General features: G+C 44.1%; 2 protein-coding genes across 2 annotated transcripts; both read left to right on the top strand.

The window, feature by feature from the left end:
• The first annotated feature begins 2,703 nt into the window (after nucleotides 1-2,703).
• Nucleotides 2,704-3,648, top strand: LOC117498286 (olfactory receptor 51L1-like). The gene has a single exon (XM_034150299.1). The coding sequence runs from the start codon at nucleotides 2,704-2,706 to the stop codon at nucleotides 3,646-3,648; it is 945 nt and encodes a 314-aa protein (XP_034006190.1).
• A 16,444-nt stretch (nucleotides 3,649-20,092) lies between these two features.
• On the top strand, nucleotides 20,093-23,259 carry LOC117498285 (olfactory receptor 51L1-like). The gene is made up of 3 exons (XM_034150298.1): nucleotides 20,093-20,370; nucleotides 21,545-21,641; nucleotides 22,690-23,259. The coding sequence occupies exons 1-3, from the start codon at nucleotides 20,093-20,095 to the stop codon at nucleotides 23,257-23,259; spliced, it is 945 nt and encodes a 314-aa protein (XP_034006189.1).
• Nucleotides 23,260-25,457: the final 2,198 nt, after the last annotated feature.

Genomic DNA, 25,457 nt, shown 5'->3' with positions numbered 1-25,457 from the left:
TGACGGTGAGGTGCAAACTGTGCCCAGGCCAGAAGCTGTTATCCACTGCTGCAAACACCACGTCAAACCTCAACAAACACCTGCAAAGAACACATGCTAAGGTGAAGCTAATAGCTAAGGACCCCCGAACCCAGAGTGAGGATGTTGTGAGTGCGCCGCCGCGGACTCCGAAGCGGCACAAATTAGAATTTGGAGGACCGGTAACCAAAGCAGAGATGGACAGGCTTGTAGCATCCTTCATAGTAGAGGTAATGTTGCCCATTTGCACAGTGGAATCACCATCGCATCGTTCAGAGATATACTGCGCAAAATACAGATAGCAGGAGACAAGAGGACAGCCATGGTCAGAGCTATCTGGATCAGTCTTATGCGACAATGGAAACTGAACTAAAGAGAACATTTGAAACTTTAGCAGTCTGCGTGATCTGCCTGTAGGGAGGGGCGGGCCGGCCCTGCGAGTAAAGTAACGAGTAAAGTAACGAGTAAAGTAACGAGTAAAGTAACGAGTAAAGTAACGAGTTACTTTATGTAGAGAGTAACGAAGTAGTGTAATATATTACTTTTTTTAAAAGTAATATGTAATATGTAATATATTACTTTTTTTTAGTAACGACCCCATCTCTGGTCGTAACTGATATGAAAATGGTCAAAACACCACCAGACTTCAGATGACAGTTAATGGTCCAGCCCTCAACATGTCTATGTGCCATTAGTGAGTTTTCCTCAAAAGCTGTTGCTATGGCAACGCATCCCTTGCAATAAAACACGATATTGCTATAACTCCTATGAAAATAGTCAAAAAGTGCTAAAACTTCACATGTGTGCTAACAGTCCAGCCATGAAGACATGGGACAGTTTTGAGATTTCTTCAAATGCCATTGCTATGGCAACACAATGCTCGCCATGAAACACGGTTTTCTCATAACTTCAGTGAAAATGCTCCAATCGGCCCAAAACTTCACAGGTTTGGTAACGATGCAGCCATCAACATATCTAAGCGTATTATGGGGTGTCATCAAATACCGTTGCCATGGCGACAGATCATTCGCCATCAAGTTAGTTCAATAGTTTGCAGTTCAAATATTCTTCTGCTTTTCCAAGCCTTTTTACTTTCTTTTCTTCTCTCATCAAAGATTCAAGCCCCCAGTGTTCAGGTATCATTTCAATCTAAATGCTTCACTTTCTTCTTACACATTACATTTCAGCATAGCAGTTTAGCGTCAGCTTTTCAGCATAAAGCATTCCCACTAGCAATTTCTTCAGGAATTGCATTCTCTAGTTATAAAGTGTTACCCCTACACCTGCTCCACTGGGGTCCAGCTACCCCTTCTTGGTCACTTTTCCACTGGATTGAGATGGAAGTTAGGTAATATGAAACTTGACTTATTTGCAACATATCTTTTGCTTTTTTTTTTATTTCACAGCAGACATTAGGACTTTATTAATTTGCCAAATGATTCAATAATAGCGGGAAAAAACAAGACGCTAAGGCTTTTGGAGTCCCAGTTTCATTATTTTGATTCAGAAGACAAGTGTGAGGGATTTAACATTTCTTTTGCAGCTGCACTTCTGATTGGTTTACTCCATATAGAACAACAAGTAGGATGCATACATTAAAGAAGAAGTATGCAGTCTGGTGTGAGTGCTTTAACATCCCGTTGGGCCCTGCCTGTGCACGTTTGCATCCTAGCAGCAGACAAACATAAAGTGTCCAGCTTCTTCAGAGTGGATCATTACAGGGGGGGGGGGCTTCATCTCATCATGTCAAAGCTCTCACTAACAAGCTGAGTAACATACGTTGTTTTATTGTTAGTACCTACGTTGAATCTTAAAACTTAATTGTGTTGTTTGTTTCAGTTGTCTAACTATTGTAAAACACACTACTGACTGTGGATCTCTTTAATAGTTGTCCTAATTATATTGAAAGCTTTCAAGGTTATAGTGCTGATCTGAACATAAGTATAAAATATGTAAATGTTCCTACAGCACACTTTCACGCATGGAATCAGTAAGTCAATAATGATTCTGTATGAGTGTATTTAAATGTACTGATGTACTGAAAGTGTTGAATTAATTGAATCTGTTATTCTTTTGCAAGCATTGATTAACATAGTGTATATGCTATGGATTATTCTCACTTACATTACCCTTCAATGTGATGATACTATATGCTGGCTAGGGCAAGTTTAGCCTTTTTTTCAGGTCTTCCTCTCCTTTCCTTTACCGGTTGATCTTTGAATGCATCTCTCTTTTTGCTTTTTTTCAGGATTGTGGTGCATGTAGTTTATGAGAAGGTCTTATTTTGTGTACATCACTTCTTCAGTTACTTGGAATTTATATTCACTATTTTCAGGTCCAACTGTGAATGTTTGTTATTCACATGCATACAGATTATTGTGGTTTGTTATTATTGTATGTGTTGAATTAGGACATTTTGCATTAATATTCCCTCCTTTTTTTCCAGATATAGAAAGCCTGAGTAAGTCTGTGAACTCCTGTTTGAATAACTGAGACATGCCAGATTTTTGCTGCATGTAGTGTATGTGGAGGTGAGATATTCCCAGCACAATATTGTCACGTACAACCCTAGGAGATTTTACAATTCACATGCATGCACGCAGGCTGATTTTGTATTAATATCTGACATTTTGCTAAGAAGTTCTCATTAACAGTTCCTGTATTGTTCCTCTCTTTGGAGCAGACATGACGAGCAACAGCAGCCTGAACCCTCCCTACTTTCAGTTGACTCTGTTTGCAGACTTTGGGCCCCTCAGATACCTGTTCTTCATCTTGTGTCTGTTCATCTATGTGACTATAGTCTCTGCTAACATGGTCGTTATTCTGGCAGTGTTCCTGGAGAAGTCTCTGCATCAGCCCATGTATATTTTCATCAGCTGTCTGTGTGTAAACTCTCTGTATGGCTCAGCTGGATTCTTCCCCAGGTTCCTGCAGGACATCCTCTCTGACTCTCATTTGGTCTCACGTCCATTATGCTTTATTCAGATGTATGTTATTTACACCTATGCTTCCTGTGAGCTGACCATCCTCACCATCATGGCCTACGATAGATTCATTGCTATCTGTCAGCCCTTACACTATCACAGTAAAATGACCTTCAAATGGGTGCAGGTTCTTGTGCTCGTTGCTGTTTTCTACCCAGTGTTTACTATTGGCTTTGGTGTCTATCTTACTGTTAAATTACCGCTGTGTGGAAATAAACTGCACAGGATTTTCTGCTCTAACTGGCCTGTGGTGCAGCTCTCCTGTGTGGACACCACTCCGAACAACATAGCTGGACAGTTTATCACGGTGACCGGCATCTTCATCCCCATGTTCTTCGTCCTGTACACATATCTACGGATTCTGCTGGTCTGCAGGAGGAGATCGTCTGAATTCAGAGGAAAGGCGTTACAAACCTGCCTGCCTCACATCGTGACCTTTATGACCTACTCCATCTCTCTCTTCTGCGAGCTGTCTCTGACTCGATTTGAGAATGATCAACTGAATCCAAGCATCGCAGTTATTTTGTCTTTAGAGTATCTGATCATTCCCCCCCTCAATAACCCTATAGTTTATGGCCTGGGTCTGCCTCAAATCAAAGGAGTCATATTAAGATTTCTGAAGAAGGGTCCTGCTGCTGAAATATAAAAGGAATATGTTGACCAAGTTAGATTGTGTTTCCTATCGCATTTAATACAAGGAGATATCTAAATTGATCTACTCTTAAAGAAGACCAACATAGGGCACAACAATCAGATACTATATGCTTGGTTTAATTCACATTTCACACGCTTAACTACATCTTTGAAAATCAGATTGTGTGTTTAATTTTCTCTCAAATGCTAATTTGCCTATTTATATTAATTAAATGTAAATGCACACGTTAGAAAATATACAATATTATGCTTCTTAAAGAATATTGAAGAGCAATAAAATGTGGCTAAATAATCATGAACACATTAGATATGATAGGATTTGAGACATTTTAGAAGAGTATAATTAGGATTGTGTATTGCGGAAGGTGTTTGGGCGATGTCACACATTGCCTGTATGACTCTGATATCATTAGAGACAATATCAAGAATTACATCAATAAATAAATTCTTAAGTAAAGTCTATACAAGAACATCTGAACACAGAGAGGCAGGATTTTGTAATGTTGGCCTGTATATGTTTCTGCATTGAATAAAATCCCACTTTGGCTGCACTTGATCCACCTGTCTTCTTTCTTCTTGATCTGAGAGTTTTGTGTTTTCCCCACAGCATATTCGGCGTTGTCCGCAGGCAATCAATAGCAAGTGTGCGTGGTTTATTATATTTAGAAAATGCAAGGTTATTATAGTAGCGTGTGTATTAATGTATTAGGGTAATTAGAGAACAGCCTCAGAGGGTCGATATGTAAACGAGCTAGCATTATGTACTCAGAATCAGAATCAGAATACCTTTATTAGTCCCACGGACGGGAAATTTTTGTAGTTACAGCAGGAAAAAGAGCCACAGACAGCTTAATGTTACATATGTTGAATATGTGACATGCATTTAAAAAAAAGTACTAAGTTATGATATAATTTTTAAAAAAGAATAAAAAAAGAAAAAGTTACATAATTAAAAAAAAATACACATCCTGTAACAGTTCTTAGGATTTAGCAGCCAGGTATATATTACACATTTATTAACGGCATCTGTATATATTGCACATCTAGCACATATTGCACATAGGTGGTTGGTATTTAGTTAAGCCCTAGAGCCCCCTGTACAGGGGGCAGTGGGGTGTTTTTTCACGAAACTGTGTCTCAGGGCTTCTTAATATTTAAAAACCTATTAATGTGTCATACCCATTTAACGGGAAGAAACTCAGCTAACTGACAATATGAACCATTTTTACCGAAACAAAACACAAGTCTCACAAGAAGCGTCTAAATGAGCCCTGAGCGAAAAAATGCTAACACACTTACCACAGAACTCAAGGTAAAAATACCCTTATTACTTATCGTAACTGCAAAATCAAGATATCAAATTAAAGCTGAGATTCCACAGATTCTATAGGTATAAGTATCATCACTGAGCGATCAGAACTCGTGACAGGGGAAGCAAACACAGACGTCACAACACGTGAATTACGGAACATTCACGGGAAATCGTCTCAAATTAGCTGTTATTCTGATCAATAGTCGTGTTCAATGGCATTAGAATGATAAAAACGCCGCTGAAGGTTAATCCATATGTTAATCCAATGTGTCTGTGTCACTTTGAAAGGATTACTGATAATCCATCATTGCATTTTTATGTAAAAAACGGAGATTTCATATTATTTTTATTTTATAAATCTCTCTAAAGAGGTCAAATGTCACTTGTGTTGCATCAATCTTGATACAGGGTACTTATTATATGTTGTAGTTTGGATTCTTAAAGCTTTTAGTCTACCATCCCATCACCCAAGGGTGGTTTTCACTATAAGTAATGGGTTTTTTTTAGGCGGAGGTAAGAATTTACCTTTTTTTACAATGTTCCATCTGAATTTACTCTGACACAGAAACATCTATATTGATTCTGACACTTCTACATCCAACTCACAGATGTAACCTTGCTTTGAGAAAAAAGATTATTAATTTAACCCTTTTAGAAGTGAAGTTATAGTAATTTGTTCTGGGCATGTCATTTTCGAGCCTGAAACCTGAAAAACAGGCTCAGGGCTTAACTGGCAGCAGCAAGTTACACAATTTACAAAATACTAAATACACACCTTGTAACAGTTCTAAGGATTTAGCAGCCAGGTATATATTACACAGTTATTAACGGCATTTATATATTGCACATATTGCACATAGTTTGTTGGTATTTAGCAGCAAGGGGTGATATAGTCTGTGTTGTGGTGTGTGTGTGTGTGGGGGGGTCAGCTAGGGGCTGTGCTGGTTGTATAGTCTGGGTTAAGGAAGGAAAGACCTGCGGTATCTCTCCGTGAGACAGCGGGGATGCAGCAGCCTATCGCTGAAGGAGCTGCACAGTGAGGACAGGGTGTCCTGGAGGGGGTGGGACACATCGTCCAGCAGGGAGGACAGCTTGGCTGCCATTCTCCTGTCTCCCACCACCTCCACAGTGTCCAGAGGACTCCCCAGGACAGAGCTGGCCTTCCTTACCAGTCTGTTCAGTCTCTTCTTGTCAGCAGCCGAGATGCTGCTGCCCCAGCAGGCCACACCATAGAAAATGGCTGATGCCACAACAGAGTCATAAAATGTCTGAAGGAGTGCCCCCTGCACCCTGAAAGACCTCAGTCTCCTCAGCAGAAAGAGTCTGCTCTGTTCCTTCTTGTACAGAGCAGCAGAATTATCAGTCCAGTCCAGTTTATTGTTCAGATGAACGCCCAGGTATTTGCAAGATTTCACAATCTCAATGTCCGCCCCCTGGATGTTCACTGGTGTCGGGGGGAGTGTTGGCGCCATCTGAAATCCACCACCAGCTCCTTGGTCTTCGCTGCGTTGAGCCGGAGGTGGTTCCTCTGGCACCAGAGGGTGAAGTCCTGCGTCAGCTCCCTGTACTCCCTGTCGTCCTCGTTGGAGATGAGTCCAACTATGGCGGAGTCGTCAGCGAACTTCTGCAGGTGACAGGTTGCAGTGTTGTGGGTGAAGTCTGCAGTGTAGAGGGTGAAGAGAAACGGTGCCAGCACCGTCCCCTGTGGGGACCCCTTACTGCTGATGATGGTGTCTGATTGACACTCCCTGGTCCTCACGTACTGTGGACGGTTGCTGAGGTAGTCCAGGATCCAGGAGGTGAGGTGGTGATCCACCCCCGAGAGCTGCAGCTTGTCCCCAAGGAGTGGGGGCTGGATGGTGTTGAAGGCACTGGAGAAATCAAAGAACATGATCCTCACAGTGCCCCCCCAGCCTTCTCCAGGGAGAGGGACCTCTGCAGCAGGTAGATGACGGCGTCATCCATCCCGATGTCAGGCTGGTAGGCGAACTGCAGCGGGTCTATTGATGGTCTCACAAGGGGCCGAAGGTGTCCAAGGACCAGCCTCTCCAGGGTCTTCATCAGCTGTGATGTCAGAGCCACCGGCCGGTAGCTGTTGAAGTCCTTGGGGTGAGGGGTCTTTGGCACAGGTACCACACAGTTGTGGTACCCTCCCTTGCTTCAGGCTCAGGTTGAATAGAAGCTCCACAATCCCACAGCTGGTCCGCACAGGATTTGAGGAGCCGCAAGCTGATGCCATCTGGACCCGCCGCTTTCCTCGTTTTACACTTCTGCAGCTCCCTCCTCACCTGGCTGGTTGTGAAGGACTCTGGCCATTTCTCAATGTCGAGTATACCTGCTGCCACTATTTCAAGTATAATACGTCATCGAGTGGCGCCGAATGCTGGGCATTTAACATGCATTTAAACAGTCCTTCGGCGCCACTCAATGACGTAGTATACTTGAAATAGTGGCTCTGCAGCAGGTTTACTCGACATTGAGAAACGGCCAAGGTGTCGTCAGCGGGTGGAGGGGAAGGGGGGGAGAAGAAACAGGGGCTGATGTGAGAGGTGTCTGTGAGCTGATGGCCGGGGGCTGAGTAAAGGTGAGAGAGGTGACAGTGGAAGGCGAACCCTCCATGAGTAGTCCCACCATGGCCTTCACCCTCCAAAGGTGTCCCTCCTTTGTCGCCATCCTCCTCCTTCGCCCAGAAAGTTTGGTCAGTCTCTGTTGTGGTTCAGTCCGTCTGATGGGCCTCCTGCACTGACCCCAGCCCGCACACTGCTCCACTCATGTCCAGCTAGCCCTTCTTGGTTCCCTGGTCCCTTTTCCCCTACTTTGAGTGAAGCTCCCCCTGCTCTTATGAGTTGGTCCAGACTTTGTCCAGCACTTCTGTGGCGGACTAGTGTATTGCATGCTTATGCTGCATAGGCTTACTATTTGCTAGCAACACCCTTATGAATCCTGAATACCTGTCTTCCCTCTTTAATGTTGCAAACTCAATTCAACTGTTTGTTATGTACAAAGAGAGAACATTTAAAAAAAAAGCTCTCCCTGCTCTTATGAGTTGGTCCAGATGTTATGCATGCGTCACATTAGGTGTGACTGAGTTTGGGGATGTGTGAACCGGACACAGTTAGTTGTTGTTGTGTTGCCATGGCAGCTTGTTCAATAAACGGTCAACCTAAAAGTCGTAGTCCATAGTCTTATTAAACACAACATTGACGACGAGGATGATGGATTCTCTACTCTCACCTCTCTCCCCGTTCCTCGCACTGCCTGGCGAACCGCCGATCCCGTGGGTTCGCTGGCTTTAGTCCTTCGAAATTTTCATAGTAGCCGCGGGGCTAGCTGATGCTAACGACGAAAGGAAGAAAGCCCTGCTGATCCACACGCTGGGCAGTGAGGGACAGCTGATTTTTCGGACTCTCGGACCCGCTCCGAAATATGGGGACTGTGTTACACTGCTCACTGGACACTTTGCTGCTCCACAAAATGTTATGCTCCGGCGGATCGTTTTTCGGCAACGACGGTAACAGGTGGGTGAGTCCGTCCACCATGTTGTGCCTGATCTTAGGGGACTAGCCAGCCTCTGTAAATTCGGGCCCTGGAAGATGAACTGATACGGGATCAGCTGGCTGAGCACACTAATAGCCCGAAGCTCAGAGAAAAGTTGTTAATGATGACAGACGAGCTAACTTTAGCAAGAGCAGTGGATATAGCTTTCCAGCTCGAGTCAGCAACAGCCTTAGCATCACAGCTAGCTCCCTCCTCCAGTTATATCCCCCCCAGACCCATGCTACTAACTCAAATGGTGGCGCTACCCATTGTTGAGGTCTCCTTATTAGGTTGAATACTTCAAACGAAAGTTAATTATAATTAAATATAATCAAATATATTCTTGTATAATCCACAATGAAAAGGCATTATATTTCATGTTGTTCCATATTCACAGTTATACAAAACACAAGTGGTTTGTTAAGTTGAGTGTAAGGCCTGTTATGGTTTATGGGTGTCACTGATAAGAGAGAGGAGACAGTTTCTTCCCGCTTCCCTCACAGCAGTACACAGGGGGGTGGAGGTGACTTGGTGGAGAAATATACTGAGGCCCCAAAAATGTGTTTATGCCATAGCCATAGAATATGTCTGGATATGTCCAGTCCTGCACATCAGAGGCCATGTCCAGTTTCCACAAATATGGGTATGCAGTGTTTCCCCTACCATTGTCTTGGCGGGGCGCTGCGGAACATTTTCACTGAAGTTATAAGAAAACCGTGTTTCATGGCGAGCATTGTGTTGCCATGGCAACGGCATTTAAAGAAACCCCATAATTGACGTAGAGCTGTTGAGGGCTGGACCGGTGATATACAAGCGAAGTTTGGGGGACGATCGGACCATTTCCATTGGACTTACAGCGACATCGTGCTTCATGGCGAGTGGTCTGTCGCCATGGCAACGGCATTTGATGACACCCCATAATACGCTTAGATGCGTTGATGGCTGCATCGTTACCAAACCTGTGAAGTTTTGGGCCGTTTGGAAAATTTTCACTGAAGTTATGAGAAAACCGTGTTTCATGGCGAGCATTGTGTTGCCATGGCAACGGCATTTGAAGAAATCTCAAAACTGTCTCGTAGATGTCTTCACGGCTGGACTGTTAGTACACATGTGCATTTTGAGCACTTTTTGAACATTTTCATAGGAGTTAAAGGAACATCTTGTCTTATGACGAGGGATGCGTTTCCATGGAAATGGCATATGGTGAGATTTCAGATTTGGCGTAGAGCTGTTGAGGGCTGGACCGGTGATATACAAGCGAAGTTTGGGGGACGATCGGACCGTTTCCATTGGACTTACAGCGACATCGTGCTTCATGGCGAGTGGTCTGTCGCCATGGCAACGGCATTTGATGACACCCCATAATACGCTTAGATGCGTTGATGGCTGCATCGTTACCAAACCTGTGAAGTTTTGGGCCGTTTGGAACATTTTCACTGAAGTTATGAGAAAACCGTGTTTCATGGCGAGCATTGTGTTGCCATGGCAACGGCATTTAAAGAAACCCCATAATTGACGTAGAGCTGTTGAGGGCTGGACCGGTGATATACAAGCGAAGTTTGGGGGACGATCGGACCGTTTCCATTGGACTTACAGCTACATCGTGCTTCATGGCGAGTGGTCTGTCGCCATGGCAACGGCATTTGATGACACCCCATAATACGCTCAGATGCGTTGATGGCTGCATCGTTACCAAACCTGTGAAGTTTTGGGCCGTTAGGAACATTTTCACTGAAGTTATGAGAAAACCGTGTTTCATGGCGAGCATTGTGTTGCCATGGCAACGGCATTTGAAGAAATCTCAAAACTGTCTCGTATATGTCTTCACGGCTGGACTGTTAGCACATATGTGAATTTTTAGCACTTTTTGAACATTTTCATAGGAGTTAAAGGAACATCGTGTCTTATGACGAGGGATGCGTTTTCATGGAAATTACATATGGTGAGATTTCAGATTTGGTGTAGAGCTGTTGAGGCATGGACCGGTGATATACAAGGGAAGATTGGGGGACGATTGGACCGTGTCCATTGGACTTACAGAGAGATAGAGCGATAGAGAGATAGAGAGATAGAGAGATAGAGATATGAACAGTTAGAACTGACTGCTGTCAGTTGGAGTGATGACATCATCGTGTTCCATTACACAGGTGTTTATAGTTGAGTTAACGAGCTCTGTAGAGATCAAAGGTTTGCATTGTTCTGAATGAGAGATAAAGCTCTTACATGTGAACGTTTTGTGGAAGAACCATAACAGATATCTGTGAAATTTCAAAACGTGAAGCAGGTCAAGGAAGTTGAGTATCTGAAGTGTAATTTTTGTGTACTTTCGGGTTAATAATGTGGCCTTTTTGGCAGTTTAACTAAAGGTGTGCGGCTGCTGCTGTGAGGAAATATCAGCCTGAAATTACAATGGGTTTTAATGGAGACATGTTGAACGTTTTTGTCACTTCATGCCCTCAAGAGGCATTTTGTTTAATTATTTTTTGCTTAATTATTTGTCATTTTTCAAGCTACGAGATGTTTTCCTACGTTTGTCATGAAAAATTATGTCTCAGGAATGTAGGGTTTGGGAATTATGGCAGTTTAAAAAAAAAATATGAAGGCAAATTTCAAGATTTCCTACCCTCTAGCTGTGACATCACACACTCTAGTTAATGTTAAAATCTGAAGAAAGCCTCTTTACCAAGGTCTGAACAATGTTTAATATCTCTAAAAGTAAGAATCAGATTTAAAAGTTGTGTTACACGAATAATGTCAGAAAGATGTTTAACATTTTAAAGTTGGAATGAGGTTTCTGAGTGAAAGTATGAATGAACAGTTAGCAGTTAGTTTCTGCGATGTTGAATGCAGGAGGAGAAGAGGTGCAAAGTTCCGGCGGAATAATAATAATTTTGTCCGTAGAAGAACATATAGTTGGAATGCTGTATCAGCATTCCCACTAAATAATCCACAGCTCCTCTCTGCTCCAGAGAGAAGCAGCACCCTGCCAAGGCAGTAAACCTAGGGGAAACACTGGTATGGAGGAGGTGTCTTTAGGTTTTTCTGTCCTGCTTTGAGAAAAAGTCAGGGGGCCTGCGCCCGTGCATCGATCTCAGGCCGGTGAACAAGGTCGTGATACCTGACAGGTATCCGCTGCCACCAGTGGAGGAGCTAGCCGCACAATTCTACGGCTCTTCCGTGTTCGCAAAACTAGACCTTCGCCAAGGCCACTTGCAGGTTCCGCTGCACCCTGACAGCCGCAGCTTTACAGCTTTCGTGACGCATGTCGGAGTGTTTCGCTATACCCGCATGCCCTTCGGCCTCAGCTCGGCCCCCAGCTGTTTTAAAAAAATCATGGCCACCAACTCCAGCCGTATGACTTCACCACACTGTTTACTCCCGGCAGGGAGAATGTGGTGGCTGACCTGCTCTCCCGCGCCACCCGCGCCACCCCGGGCCCGGACGCAACAGAGTCAGAGCTCATACTCATACTCCACGCCCCGCTCCAGGCCGCGGTGTCCCTGGAGGACCTTCGGCTCGCGTCGGAGGAGGACCCCACGCTCTCCCGGCTCCGCACTTACATCCGGGAGGGATGGCCTGAGAAGGTCCCGGAGGAGCTGGCGTCTTTTCATCGGGTCAAGGACAAGCTGACCTGCTGGAACGGTGTCTGCGTGGCCCGGGGCCTCTGCACGTTCGTCCCCATCGACCTCAGGGCACGCGTCTTGGCTATGGCGCATGAGGGCCACCTGGGTATCGTAAAGGTGAAACAGCGCTGCAGGGATTTGGTGTGGTGGCCGGGCATAGATCGAGATATAGAGACAATGGTGAAGTAGGGCACGGCCTGCCTGGTCAGTGGCAAAACTGGCCCGCCACCCCCATCGCCCCTGCAGCCCTTGCAGTGGGCGCGCGCGCCTTGGGAGCACATCCAACTGGACATCTGTGGGGAGCTCCATGTCCCCTCCTTCACAGTGGGGGACTGGGTCAGGATTCACCGTCCTAACCGGGACCAAAGCTGCTATCCTTCTGGACGGCGCCGATGAAGGTCACCGCTCAACTGGTGTCGGTAGAAACGGGTAAATGTAGACGGAGCCGACCATGTAGCGGCTGGTCTATGTTGGCAAACCAATCGCCTGCCTGGATTGCCTGCCTCACCCTGGGAATTGTCAACATTTTGAACTTCAGGGGCCGGAGAAACCGGTTGAGGCCCCTGAGGTCCAGGATTGGTCTTAGTCTCCCATCCTTTTTGGGTATGAGGAAATAGTGGGAATAGAACCCAGCCCGCCAATCCCCTGGCAACACCTCCCTGACTGCCCCTTTTGCTAGGAGGGTGGAAACCTCCACCTGTAATGCCTCCCTGTGCTGCGGGTCCGTCACTGACGAAACCGTCGCTGAAGCCGGTAACCCTGGGTCATGGTTAAGACCACCCAGGGGGTCCGTGCTCAGAGCTGTCCAAACCATGCGACGGGCTGAGGTGATGCAAGGGCAGGCTGGGTCCTTGCTGGCGTCAGGAGGAAGGCGGCGGCTCCCGGGAACCATGGCCCCGTGCCCTGCCACCACGCCGACCTGCCTGTCTTCGCCTGCCCCGCCTAGAGTCTTCCAAGTAGTCCCTCAGGTCCTCAGGGGGTTGCCTAGGGTATACAGCCTGAGCGGTTGAGGACCTACGCCCACCCCAGCGGCAGCCAAAGGTACCAGAGACCTCCCGAGCACAACGGTGGGCCTCCTGAGCTCGTTGCAGCAGGGCACTGGCCTCCTGGTCAAACATGGCTGATGGCTCTACCGGCAGTTTCATAAGACAGGCTCGGTCCTCCTGCTGCAGCCTGGACTGAGACTACCACAAATGGCACCTCACCAACCACAGTGTAGCCATGGCCTTGCTGGCTGCCTGTCCTTTTATCAGCCTAGGGAGCATGTAAGCAACTTGCTTCAGCTCCTCAATAAACTGAGGGGTGTAATCCTCCCCTAAATCCTGCATAAACTGCTGCTGATATATCTATCTATTAGGGGTCGGAATCACCAGGCTCCCCACGATACGACACTATCGCGATACTTAAGCTACGATACGATAGTATTGCGATTCTACGATATGCTAAGTATTGCGAAACGATATATTGCGATATTGCCAATCACATGGGTCATATCCATGTCCGTCTTCCCTTCCTGGTTAACCTGTTAACCCGCGGGGGCTGCAGGCTTTTTTTCACGAAACTGTGTCTCAGGGCTTCTTAACATTCAACAACCTATTAATATGTCATACCCACTTAACGGGAAGAAACTCAGCTAACTGACGATACGAACCATTTTTACCGAAACAAAACACAAGTCTCACAAGAAGCGTCTAAATGAGCCCTGAGCGGAAAAATGCTAACGCACTTAGCACAGAACTCATGGCATAAATACTTTAGTACTTATCGGATCTGCACAAACAAGATATCAGATTATAGCTGAGATTCCACAGATTCTAGAGGTATAAGTATCATCACTATGCGACCAAAACTCGCGGCAGCTCAGGCAAACCAAGACAACACAAGACGTAGCTTTACGGAGCAAAAACGGCAAATAGTCTTACCTTTGCTGTTTTTCTGATCAAAAGTTCTGTTCAATGGCATTAAAACGATAAAAACGCTGCTGAAGGTTAATCCAATGTGTCTGTGTCACTTTGAACTTATTACTGATAATCCATCAGCAATAAGCCTAGTTTTCAGTTTTTCAGTTTTCAGAGCGTAACATAGCTTTCGGTTTGGGCAAACTGCGTGCGCATCACTCTCACTCCTCAATGGTAACGTGTGGGTGGATTTAGGAACTTCCCCTTCAATTCTATTGGCTCTAACGGTTCAAAAGAGATGTCAATCACCAAGATCGACCAATGGGTTCAAGAGAAACGGCAAATCCACCCAAATGTTTTTTGCTAAACCTCTCTAAAAAGTTCAAATTTCACTTGTTTTGCATCAAGACAGAGTATACAGACAGAAGAGATCTGGAAGTCACAAACAGAAGTCTTTTGTGTGTTACACTTTGAGGTCAAAGAGGTCAAGATATGGTGTGTGTGTGTGTGTGTGTGTGTGTGTGTGTGTGTGTGTGTGTGCGTGCGTGCGTGCGTGCGTGCGTGCGTGCGTGCGTGCGTGCGTGCGTGCGTGCGTGCGTGCGTGCGTGCCTCTCAGTAACATGATGCAATGTATTCAGATGACAGCAGTGTCCACAGATGCTGATGTAATGAGGGTCTCCCCCTCGATTAAAAATGGTCAATGAATCTGCAGAATATCTTCTTGAATGTTCCTGAGCTTTTGGTAAACATAGAGAAACGATGTATTTGTGGCCCTTAAAGAGACCAGAAGGTGTTCCAAAGACAGGAAGAACACGAGGCAGAGTTTTCTATATGCCTCTTGTTTGGTAGTTTAATTCAAATCAGAGCATGGTCAGAAAGGAAAAGCTCTGAGCTTTAAAAGGGTCCACTTCCTGTTTGGTACAGATGATCACCGTGGGAGCAGTTTTGTATTGAAGTTAGTCTGTAACACTGCACAGCATTTCCAAGTGTGGTCATCTCAAACATCCCTAAAACTTCAAGTTGACCTTTCCACGATAACATGTGTGTGAGTTAATGATGATAAACCAACCAAATGAGTTGACATATCATCAAAATGAGTAATAAAGAGCCTTCACTTTTATACTCTAAGGTCAAAGAGGTCAAGATGTGGTGACATCGTTATCAGAAATGACCTAAAGTGATGTAACTCTGTGTGTGTGTGTGTGTGTGTGTGTGTGTGTGTGTGTGTGTGTGTGTGTGTGTGTGTGTGTGTGTGTGTGTCTGAGTGTGTGTGTTTGCACCTAAGTAATATGATGCAATGTATTCAGATGACAGCAGTGTCCACAGAAGCTGATGTAATGAGGGTCTTTAGGGCTTCCCCGAAATCATTAATCAGCAAAAATATTTTCTTTCTTACACATAAACGTTTAGCAAATACAAAAATGTCTAGTTTTAGTTGTGTCTCTAGGTAAGACTGGAAAGTGTGTGTGTGTGTGTGTGTGTGTGTGTGTGTGTGTGTGTGTGTGTGTGTGTGTGTGTTGGCCTCTCAGTAATATGATGCAATGTGTTCAGATCACAGCCGTGTCCACAGAAGCTGATGTAATGAGGGTCATTAGAGCCCCTCCCCCCCCTCTCCGGACTACAGCCAGTGTACATAGAGCTAATTATGACCCAGTGAGTCTCAGGGGGGTGGGGGGGGGCTCTCTGTTGTCACGAACACAACACACACTCACCTGAGCTGCTGAGTAGCTGAGGTGATTATCTCAGTAATTGGTCCGAGGCGGTCAACAGCTCGGTTTCTCCTTAGTCCTCTGAGGAGAGAAACTTTGGCCTGTTAGCAAACACATTAACAACAACTTTATAAAATCATTTAATATAAGAAACGGTTATATAATATACAGAGTAATACAAAATAATATGATGTAACACGTTATAATGATTAACATAAATAATAATAAAGTGAGACATAATTATGTTTTCTGTGATCCACTCAAACATCCAAAATCCATATTGTGTGTGTGTTTGTGTTTGTATGTGTGTGTGTGTGTGTGTGTGTGTGTGTGTGTGTGTGTGTGTGTGTGTGTGTGTGTGTTGTGTGTTTGTGTCTGTATGTGTTTGAGTGTGTCTCAGTAACATGATGCAATGTTTTCAGATGACAGCAGTGTCCAAAGAAGCTGTTGTAATGATTGTCTTTAGTGGGCCCACACAGACACACACACACACACACACACACACACACACACACACACACACACACACACACACACACACCACACACACACACACACACACACACACACACACACACACACACACACACACACACACACACACACACACACACACACACATATATGAGGGGCCGTACAGGCCGTAATTCATACTGGCCCTCTCACGCACATACATTCTCCTTTTATATACATACATTTTCACTCTCACACATGTATATATTTTCACTCACGCATTCATACATTTTGCTCTCATATTCATATATTTTAACGCTCATATTTATACATTTTGCTCTCATGCACATTCAATCAATGTTTACATTTAATATTATAATGTGGTTGAACATTACAGGACATAATTCACTGTGTTATAGAGAGTGTGTTGCGCCAAGGACCTCTTAGGGAGCGCACCTGTGGTTGGTTATCATTCTAGCTTGAGTAACATGTAATGACGTTGTTCCTACCTTTCTGTAAACTAATGGAAAATAAAGTGTGGAGTTCCATACTCAACACGCCGCCTCCGACTCCCATTCATCGGCTCTACACTGGTGACCCTGACGTTTTCAAGATAGATTCCGAAGACTTATTGAACATGGCTGATCGAAATGTTTATGTTAAACTGCCGGAGTCTTGGGAACATGCCACCACGGCGTGGTTCGCACACGTGGAGGCGCACTTTGCCTGCCGCCAGGTCCGTGATGAGGACCTGAAGTATTTTCACGTGGTGGCGGCGCTGGGGAGCTCCAAGTCATCCAGGTTGGTTGGATTTGTCGCAGATCCCCCACGCCATGGCAAATATGAGGCGATTAAAGCCCTTCTCCTTAAGACATTTAGCTTATCTGCTAAGGAGAGGGCTCGCCAGCTTTTTGAGATGCAGGGTCTGGGGGACAGCAAGCCATCCCAGCTCATGGAGAAGATGCTGAATCTGCTGGGGGGGGAAGATCCCTGGATTTTGTTTGTGGAGACGTTCCTGCGCCACTTGCCACCCCGGGTTCAGACGGCGCTAGCCAACACGACCATTACTGAACCCTGCACCCTGGCTGAGGAGGCAGAGCGTTTCTTCCTGGCGATCCAGCAGCCCGGTGCAGATGTGCTGGCTGCGACGCTCAGTGCCCCCTTGCCAGTTAGGAGGGCTTGGGGGGAGCAGACCGCGGCAGCTCCAGGCCGGTTCGGGGCCAAGGCGAAGAAGTGCATCGCTCCCTGCAGCTACAAACCTCCGGGAAAAGAGAGGGCCGGCGCTCGGTAGTGGCCCTGAGCGGTGGCGGCACGAGCAGGCTTCTCTTCGTTAGAGACAGTGTCTCGGGAAGCTGGTTTCTCTGTGACACGGGCGCTCAACGGAGCGTGGTTCCTGCGTCAAGGGAGGACGTCGCTCGAGGGGGGCACGGACCGCACTTATGGCGTGAGGCCTATGTGTTTATGTGTTGGGGGCAGCAGTTCAACTGGGACTTCGTTACAGCAGACATTTATTTTCACCTCCTCGGGGCAGATTTTTGATGTGCTCACGGGCTCCTGGTGGACGTTAGAAACAAACGCTTGGTTGATGCCTTGACGTTTTCCTCCCTTGTGTGTACGCTTGGAAAATATGCTCAACCAATCAGTCGAATTGGCCTTTTATGGTAAACTAGCAATATGATTTTTTCAGAGTTTCAGAGATGTTTTCCAATAAAATATGGTAAATAAATATCTAGATTCATGGTAATATTACTAAATCTAGTACTGCCTTGTGAGTCTCAGAGTGAAAGAGTGATAATAATTTATATAGCAGCTTTCATGCATGGCATTCAGCCCAAAGTTGCACACAGATGAGCAAGTTAGGCCAACACAGGATATAGATATAGAGAAATAAGAAAGGCCCACGGATTCATCTCCCTCCATCATGTTGATTTGAATCTGAAATTCTGAGCATGAGCCCGCCCCGCTCGACCTTCTGAGCCAATCACAGCGCGATAATGACCTGCCTTCCGTTTCAACCATACTCCTTCCGTTTCCACAATACTTTCTCTCACACATACATGCATTCTTCTCTTGCATACATATGTTGTCTTCAGAAATGCATATATTATTTATAATATTAAATGTAAGCATTGAATTAATGTGCATGAGAGCAAAATATAAATATGAACGTTAAAATATATGAATATGAGAACAAAATGTATGAATGTGTGAGTGTAAATATACATGTGTGTGACAGTGAAAATGTATGAATGTAAAAGGAGAAAGTATGTGCGTGAGAGGACCAGTATGAATTACAGCCCGTACGGCCCCTCAGAGTTTTCTATATGCCTCTTGTTTGGTAGTTTAATTCAAATCAGAGCTTGGTCAGAAAGGAAAAGCTCTGAGCTTTAAAAGGGTCCACTTCCTGTTTGGTACAGATGATCACCGTGGGAGCAGTTTTGTATTGAAGTTAGTCTGTAACACTGCACAGCATTTCCAAGTGTGGTCATCTCAAACATCCCTAAAACTTCAAGTTGACCTTTCCACGATAACATGTGTGTGAGTTAATGATGATAAACCAACCAAATGAGTTGACATATCATCAACATGAGTAATAAAGAGCCTTCACTTTTATACTCTAAGGTCAAAGAGGTCAAGATGTGGTGACATCGTTATCAGAAATGACCTAAAGTGATGTAACTCTGTGTGTGTGTGTGTGTGTGTGTGTGTGTGTGTGTGTGTGTGTGTGTGTGTGTGTGTGTGTGTGTGTGTGCGCGTGTGTGTGTGTGTGTGTGTGTGTGTGTATGTGTGTGTTTCTCTAAGTAATATGATGCATTGTTTTCAGATGAGAGCAGGGTTCACAGAAGCTGATGTAATGAGGGTCATTTGTGGGCCCACACACACACACACACACACACACACACACACACACACACACACACTACACACACCACACACACACACACACACACACACACCACACACACACACACACACACACACACACACATACATACACACACACACACACACACACACACACGCACACACACCACACACACACACCACATACACACACACACACACACACACACACACACACATACACACACACACACACACACACGCACACATACACAGTGCCTCTCACTAACATGATGCAACATTTGCATCCTAGCAGCAGACAAACATAAAGTGTCTAGCTTCTTCAGTGTGGATCATAACTGGGGGGGGGGCTTCCTCTCATCATGTCAAAGCTCTCACTAACAAGCTGAGTTACATACATTGTTTTATTGTTAGTACCTTGACACAGGTAGATAATCATACTGTATAAATGTGTATACTGCTTCTGCATGCAAGTATTTGTGCACATATATGTATTTAACATAAGGACAGAATATATTATTATGAATGTGTTCTCTGTTTAGGCCAACTTGCAAACATGAAGGAGGCAATGTGTAAGAGTGTGAAATAATGTTTAAATCAATGCGAATTACCATGTTGGTGGTTCATGTAGTTTATGAGACTTTATTCCTGCCCTTAATGTGTGTGCTTCTCTTCTCCAGCTACCTGAAGTTAAATTCAATATTGTCAAGTACAAGTGTTAGGAAGGTCGCAATTCACATGCACGCACGCTTGTGTTTTTGTATTACTGTAGGTGTTGAATTATGACATTTTCCATTTCCTTTATTGTGCATTTATATTCCCCCTTTCTTCGCAGATATAGAGAGCCTGAATAAGTCTGTGAACTACTGTATGTGGAGGTGAGATTTTCCCAGATGTCATATTTAACATGGTCACATACAACTGTTGGAGATTTTGCAATTCACATGCATGCACGCAGGCTGATTTTGTATTAATATCTGACATTTTCTAAGAAGTTCTCATTAACAGTTCCTGTATTGTTCCTCTCTTTGGAGCAGACATGAAGAGCAACAGCAGCCTGAACCCTCCCTACTTTCAGTTGACTCTGTTTGCAGACTTTGGGCCCCTCAGATACCTGTTCTTCATCTTGTGTCTGTTCATCTATGTGACTATAGTCTCTGCTAACATGGTCATTATTCTGGCAGTGTTCCTGGAGAAGTCTCTGCATCAGCCCATGTATATTTTCATCAGCTGTCTGTGTGTAAACTCTCTGTTGGGCTCAGCTGGATTCTTCCCCAGGTTCCTGCAGGACATCCTCTCTGACTCTCATTTGGTCTCACGTCCATTAGGGCTGTGCATCTTCACTGGTCTCACGATTCGATTCGATTACGATTATCCTGTCAACGATTCGATTCAATTCGATATCCCGATGCATCACGATTCATACCAATGCGTTGCATCCTCAATTTTCTATATTACTGCACATGGCTTATTTTTCATCAATGCATACATGCAGTAAATACATATGAACTCTCTTTTTATTATTTAGAAAGTGCTTCAGAAATCAATAACATAAATGTCTTGACATTAATTTATAAACCAAAATAAATTCATTGTATAAGTCTAGCCTCCCTATATCTGTGTGTGAAGTTGTTCCATCCTCAAAAACTAATGCTTCTGCAGTCTAGCTGCAGCTTCTAGCAACGGTCTTCTGTTAAAGAGAGGACACTGAATGTCCTGAATGTGGCATCACACACCGGACTTGAGTCTGAACACAGCAGACAACAGGAGTATTTACAATAGCATATACAAACTAAAATAGTGCATGTGGGTGCACACTTACATTCTCTGTCTTACTGTTACATAAATCCCATGAATGTATGAGATTAAGTTAGCTTCATTATATCTCAATCAGTGATTAAGTGAATAATAAAGTTTCTATTGGGTCACTATCAGCCTGTCACTCATTATTTTCAGGGAGGGGGCGGGGCTTGGAGGAACGGACAGGAGACGGTGATCGCGGAAGCTTTTTTCCTCCTGCCTTCACAAACTTTACACACGTATATATATCGTCTGAAAATTGCTAGAGGACATTCATACTCGGCAATCCAAGACTTAATTAAATCCACCAAAAACCTGACATGATTGTAACGCGATTATTTTTGAAAAACATAAATCCTTGTGTTTCTGAGCCGCAGCGACACGGAGTGATTCAGAGCGGGTCATTCTGCTGTTGGTTCTGGACTGGTGTTCTTGTGTTGGTGGATAAAGCAGACTGCTCCGTGTTTGGTGCCGCTGTGCCGCTGTCACATCTGTTCCCTGATCTCTGCGTCACCGACCGATTTGATATTAAAGTGACAGAAAAAAAAACGTTATAGTAAAGCCGCGGCCGGAAAATCAGGAAGCAACGTTACTACGCTATAATCGGTTATCTTCCGTCACTGCATCGATACTGAATCGTCCACGTCCGCATCGCAATGCATCGTAGAAACGATTATTTTCAACACCCCTAACGTCCATTATGCTTTATTCAGATGTATGTTATTTACACCTATGCTTTCTGTGAGCTGACCATCCTCACCATCATGGCCTACGATAGATTCATTGCTATCTGTCAGCCAGGGGCGTCGCCTGGGCCTGAAAACATTCGGGGCTTAGCCCACAGTGGCGGCGGCACTAGTGGCATTTTTTACTGCAACACTCCCCACACGCACACACACAGTACACCCGCGATTGTTACAATAAAGGCTCGATAATCAGCTCACGGCATATAGGCAGGGGTAAAGTGGTATCTTTTATGAGTGGGGGGCAGACCTCACCTCCTCTAGGGGGGTCCGGGGGGATGCTCCCCCGGGAAGATTTTTTTTTAAATATTGAAGTTAAAAGCATCAATCTGGTGCACTTTGAGAGCAAAATGAAGAGATCTATGGATACCTCTCTCAACACCCATATGAAACAGAACTGTAAACAGATGTACTTTTTCTTTATGGATATTTTACTAATCACTCCCCTTTTAAACTCTATTCTTGTTTTACTGCCATATAGTATTTCATAACTGTTTTTCCTTTATTCTCTTATTTTTTTTATAACTATAATGATCATATGAAGGTGTGCCGCGGAAATAATCTTTTGAATAATTTGTGACCAAACAGTTTGAGACCCACTGAGATAACTTAGACTAAAGTTAAGTATCTAAACACTCAGAGAGTCCTTTAGCTCACCTGAGTCTCTCAGTCTGAGAGGAGAGGACTCTCCTCCAGCTTCTTGTGGAACAAACAGCTCCTTATGTCCGTTAGTGCAGCTAGCTAACCAGATGCTAACAACAGGTCCCTGCTGGCAGCGGTCCCTCCCTCCCCCTCTCTCCCTCTCTCTCTCTCTCTATCACACTAAATGCGCTATTGCCACACACACACAGAGCCGAGCTTGAATGACACAAGCACACGTTTATTTCCATGCAACTCTCTGATTGGTCTGGTGTCATGCCTCTGTTGCATTCACTGAACACGGGAAATTACAGTGTTGCCGTCCTCTCTTGTGTCATGATGAGGTTCACGTAAAGCACGGTTAATGTATTATATTATTGAGGGAGAATTGTCCGGGGCTACAGAAAAAACATTCGGGGCTAAAGCCCCGGATGCCCAGGCCAGGCGACGCCACTGCTGTCAGCCCTTACACTATCACAGTAAAATGACGTTTAAGAAGGTACAGTTTCTTGTGCTTGTTGCTGTTTTCTACCCAGTGTTTATGATGGGCTTCTGTCTCTATCTTACTGTTAAATTACCGCTGTGTGGAAATAAACTGAACAGGATTTTCTGCTCTAACTGGCCTGTGGTGCAGCTCTCCTGTGTGGACACCACTCCAAACAAAGTCACAGGTCACTTTCTCACGGTGACCAGCATCCTAATCCCCCTATGCTTCGTCCTGTACACATATCTACGGATTCTGCTGGTCTGCAGGAGGAGATCGTCTGAATTCAGAGGAAAGGCGTTACAAACCTGCCTGCCTCACATCGTGACCTTTATGACCTACTCCATCTCTCTATTCTGCGAGCTGTCTCTGACTCGATTTGAGGCTGATCAACTGAATCCAAGCATCACAGTTATTTTGTCTTTAGAGTATCTGATCATTCCCCCCCTCAATAACCCTATAGTTTATGGCCTGGGTCTGCCTCAAATCAAAGGAGTCATATTAAGATTTCTGAAGAAGGGTCCTGCTGCTGAAATATAAAAGGAATATGTTGACCATGTTAGATTGTGTTTCCTATAATAATTATTTAAAGGGATATATGAATAGATAGAGATCAACATAAAGCACAACAACAATATTGTATATGCTTGATTTAACTCAGATTTGGCTTGAATTTCAGGTGTACTGTATGTTAGGCATTGTGATGTTAAACCACTTACTGTTGTCATTGTGTTTTAATATTTTGTTGTGAAGCATTCACCCTTTGGAACTATAATGACAATGTAATGATGATGTAATATATTCAATAAACAACAGTCTACAGCCATGTGAGTCCCTGCTTTTTCACCTTTACTTAAATTAAATGCTATTGTTTGCAATGTGGAACATGTTAGTTTAACCTTGAAGCATGCTAACATTAGCTAATTATCAGTGCAGCTAAGGATTATGGGAATTAATAAACTATCAAGTTTCTATGTTTGGCCCCCCTGCCTTAACTTTAATGTTTAATGTTAAGATCGGCAGTTCTTTGTCCAAAACGTTTGCCTTGGGGAAATATTTTTCCAAGAACATATTTGTTACTAAGATTGGTCACTTTGGGAAGGCTCAATCAAAATTAGACTATTTTGGTACCTTTTGGCCTCTTTTATTAATTATTAAATTAGGTGACACAAGCTGGAGCCTTTTAGGACTGTTGTCCACTTGGTAATGCTTTACATCGTTTTTCATCAAAGGTATCTAGAAAAAAGATGAAAACTCAGTGAACCTGCTTCTACCAACAACTCAGTGATAGTCCATTTTGTTTGTAATGCTTTAACCCTGCACTAAAGCCTTCTGGTGGAGGTGTGTGCAGTTAAAGCAACCGCCCCCCCCCCCCAACAACTGTTTGGTTCTGCTGCCATCTGCTGGTTCCTGCATGTTTCTGCAAATGTTGTGACCGACCTAATAATTAAACCCCGTAGAGGTAATCTATCGCAGCACTGATTTCCTTTCCAAGCAGGTTTAGTGTGAATGTGCTGTTTTTAAAAGAAAGTGTTTTGCATTAACAATTTTAATGTTAGATAGAAGTAGAATAAACACTAAATAACCAAATATAATATAACAAAAAGGGGGCCTGAAACCTGAGAGCTGACATTCACTTTTAGGACTAAACTTGACAGTTTTTCTTGTGGTCTTGGGTAAAAATGTTTATTTTCAAAAATATATTGCCTTCCACGAAATTAAATATGGAAATTGCTTCTGTTGTCCCAGTTTTATTATTTTGATTAAAAAAGACAACTTTCAGGGATTTTCACTAACAGCTGGCTTACTCTAGATACAATGCACTTTTCAACAGCTCACCTCTGGCTGGCAGATAACCATCACCAGTGCTCCAACCACATACACAACCCAATGGGCCCAAGCCCGTGCTACAAACGAAATATATACAAATGTACATTATTTACAAAACGCCTGAGCCGGCAGGACAGCCACACGCTCTCTTCGGCCTCTGTAAGCTTAGGCGCAAGACGCTACCTAGAGCTTCACTGGCCCGCAAGACGCTAAGGCCAGTGATCACAGGGGTTAAAAACCTCTTAAGCCCCACGGACCCGCCGAAGGGGCCGAAACCACAAAATCTGCAAGCAAAAGTGTCTGAGGGCTTCTTAAGATGTAATAAACTATGAATGTTTTATATCCATGTAACGGGAAGAAACTCTGCTCACTGATCTTTTTTTTTTTTTTTTGCAAAAAAAAAACACAAAGCTAACGCCGAGCCTCTGAATTAGCCACGAGCGAAAAGATCTTAAGGCCGTTATTACAGAACTCTAGCCATACCAATCGATATACTTATTGGATCTGCACAAACAAGCTTAGATAACATCCTGAGAGTCCACATATTATAGAAATATAAGGATCATCAATGAGCTATCAGAACTCGTGACAGGGGAAGCAAATACAGACAACACACGAGTAGCTTTAGGTAGCAAAACACGGAGATATGCTCACCTTAGCTGTTATTCTGATCAAAAGTCGTGTTCAATGGTATTAACCTGTTAAGCACCAAGCCTGTTTTTCATGTTTCAGGCTCGAAAATGACATGCCCAAAACAAATGACTATAACCTAACTTCTAAAAGGGTTATATGAATAATTTATTTTATCAAAGCAAGGTTACATCTGTGAGTTGAATGTAGAAGTGTCAGAATCAATATAAATGTTTTTTATTTTAAAGAAAATTCAGATTTTACATAGTAAAAAACTG

The sequence above is a fragment of the Trematomus bernacchii genome, unplaced genomic scaffold (genome assembly GCF_902827165.1).
Source record: "Trematomus bernacchii unplaced genomic scaffold, fTreBer1.1, whole genome shotgun sequence".
NCBI classification, from domain to species: Eukaryota; Metazoa; Chordata; class Actinopteri; order Perciformes; family Nototheniidae; genus Trematomus; species Trematomus bernacchii.
This window is presented reverse-complemented; position numbering and strand designations above follow the sequence as displayed.

Coding starts and splice junctions, on each gene's coding strand:
- LOC117498286 (XM_034150299.1), top strand. CDS start 2,704: ATGACGAGCAACAGCAGCCTGAACCCTCCCTACTTTCAGTTGACTCTG.
- LOC117498285 (XM_034150298.1), top strand. CDS start 20,093: ATGAAGAGCAACAGCAGCCTGAACCCTCCCTACTTTCAGTTGACTCTG. Junction 20,371..21,544: donor TCTGACTCTCATTTGGTCTC/ACGTCCATTAGG, acceptor TCAACACCCCTA/ACGTCCATTATGCTTTATTC. Junction 21,642..22,689: donor CCTACGATAGATTCATTGCT/ATCTGTCAGCCA, acceptor AGGCGACGCCAC/TGCTGTCAGCCCTTACACTA.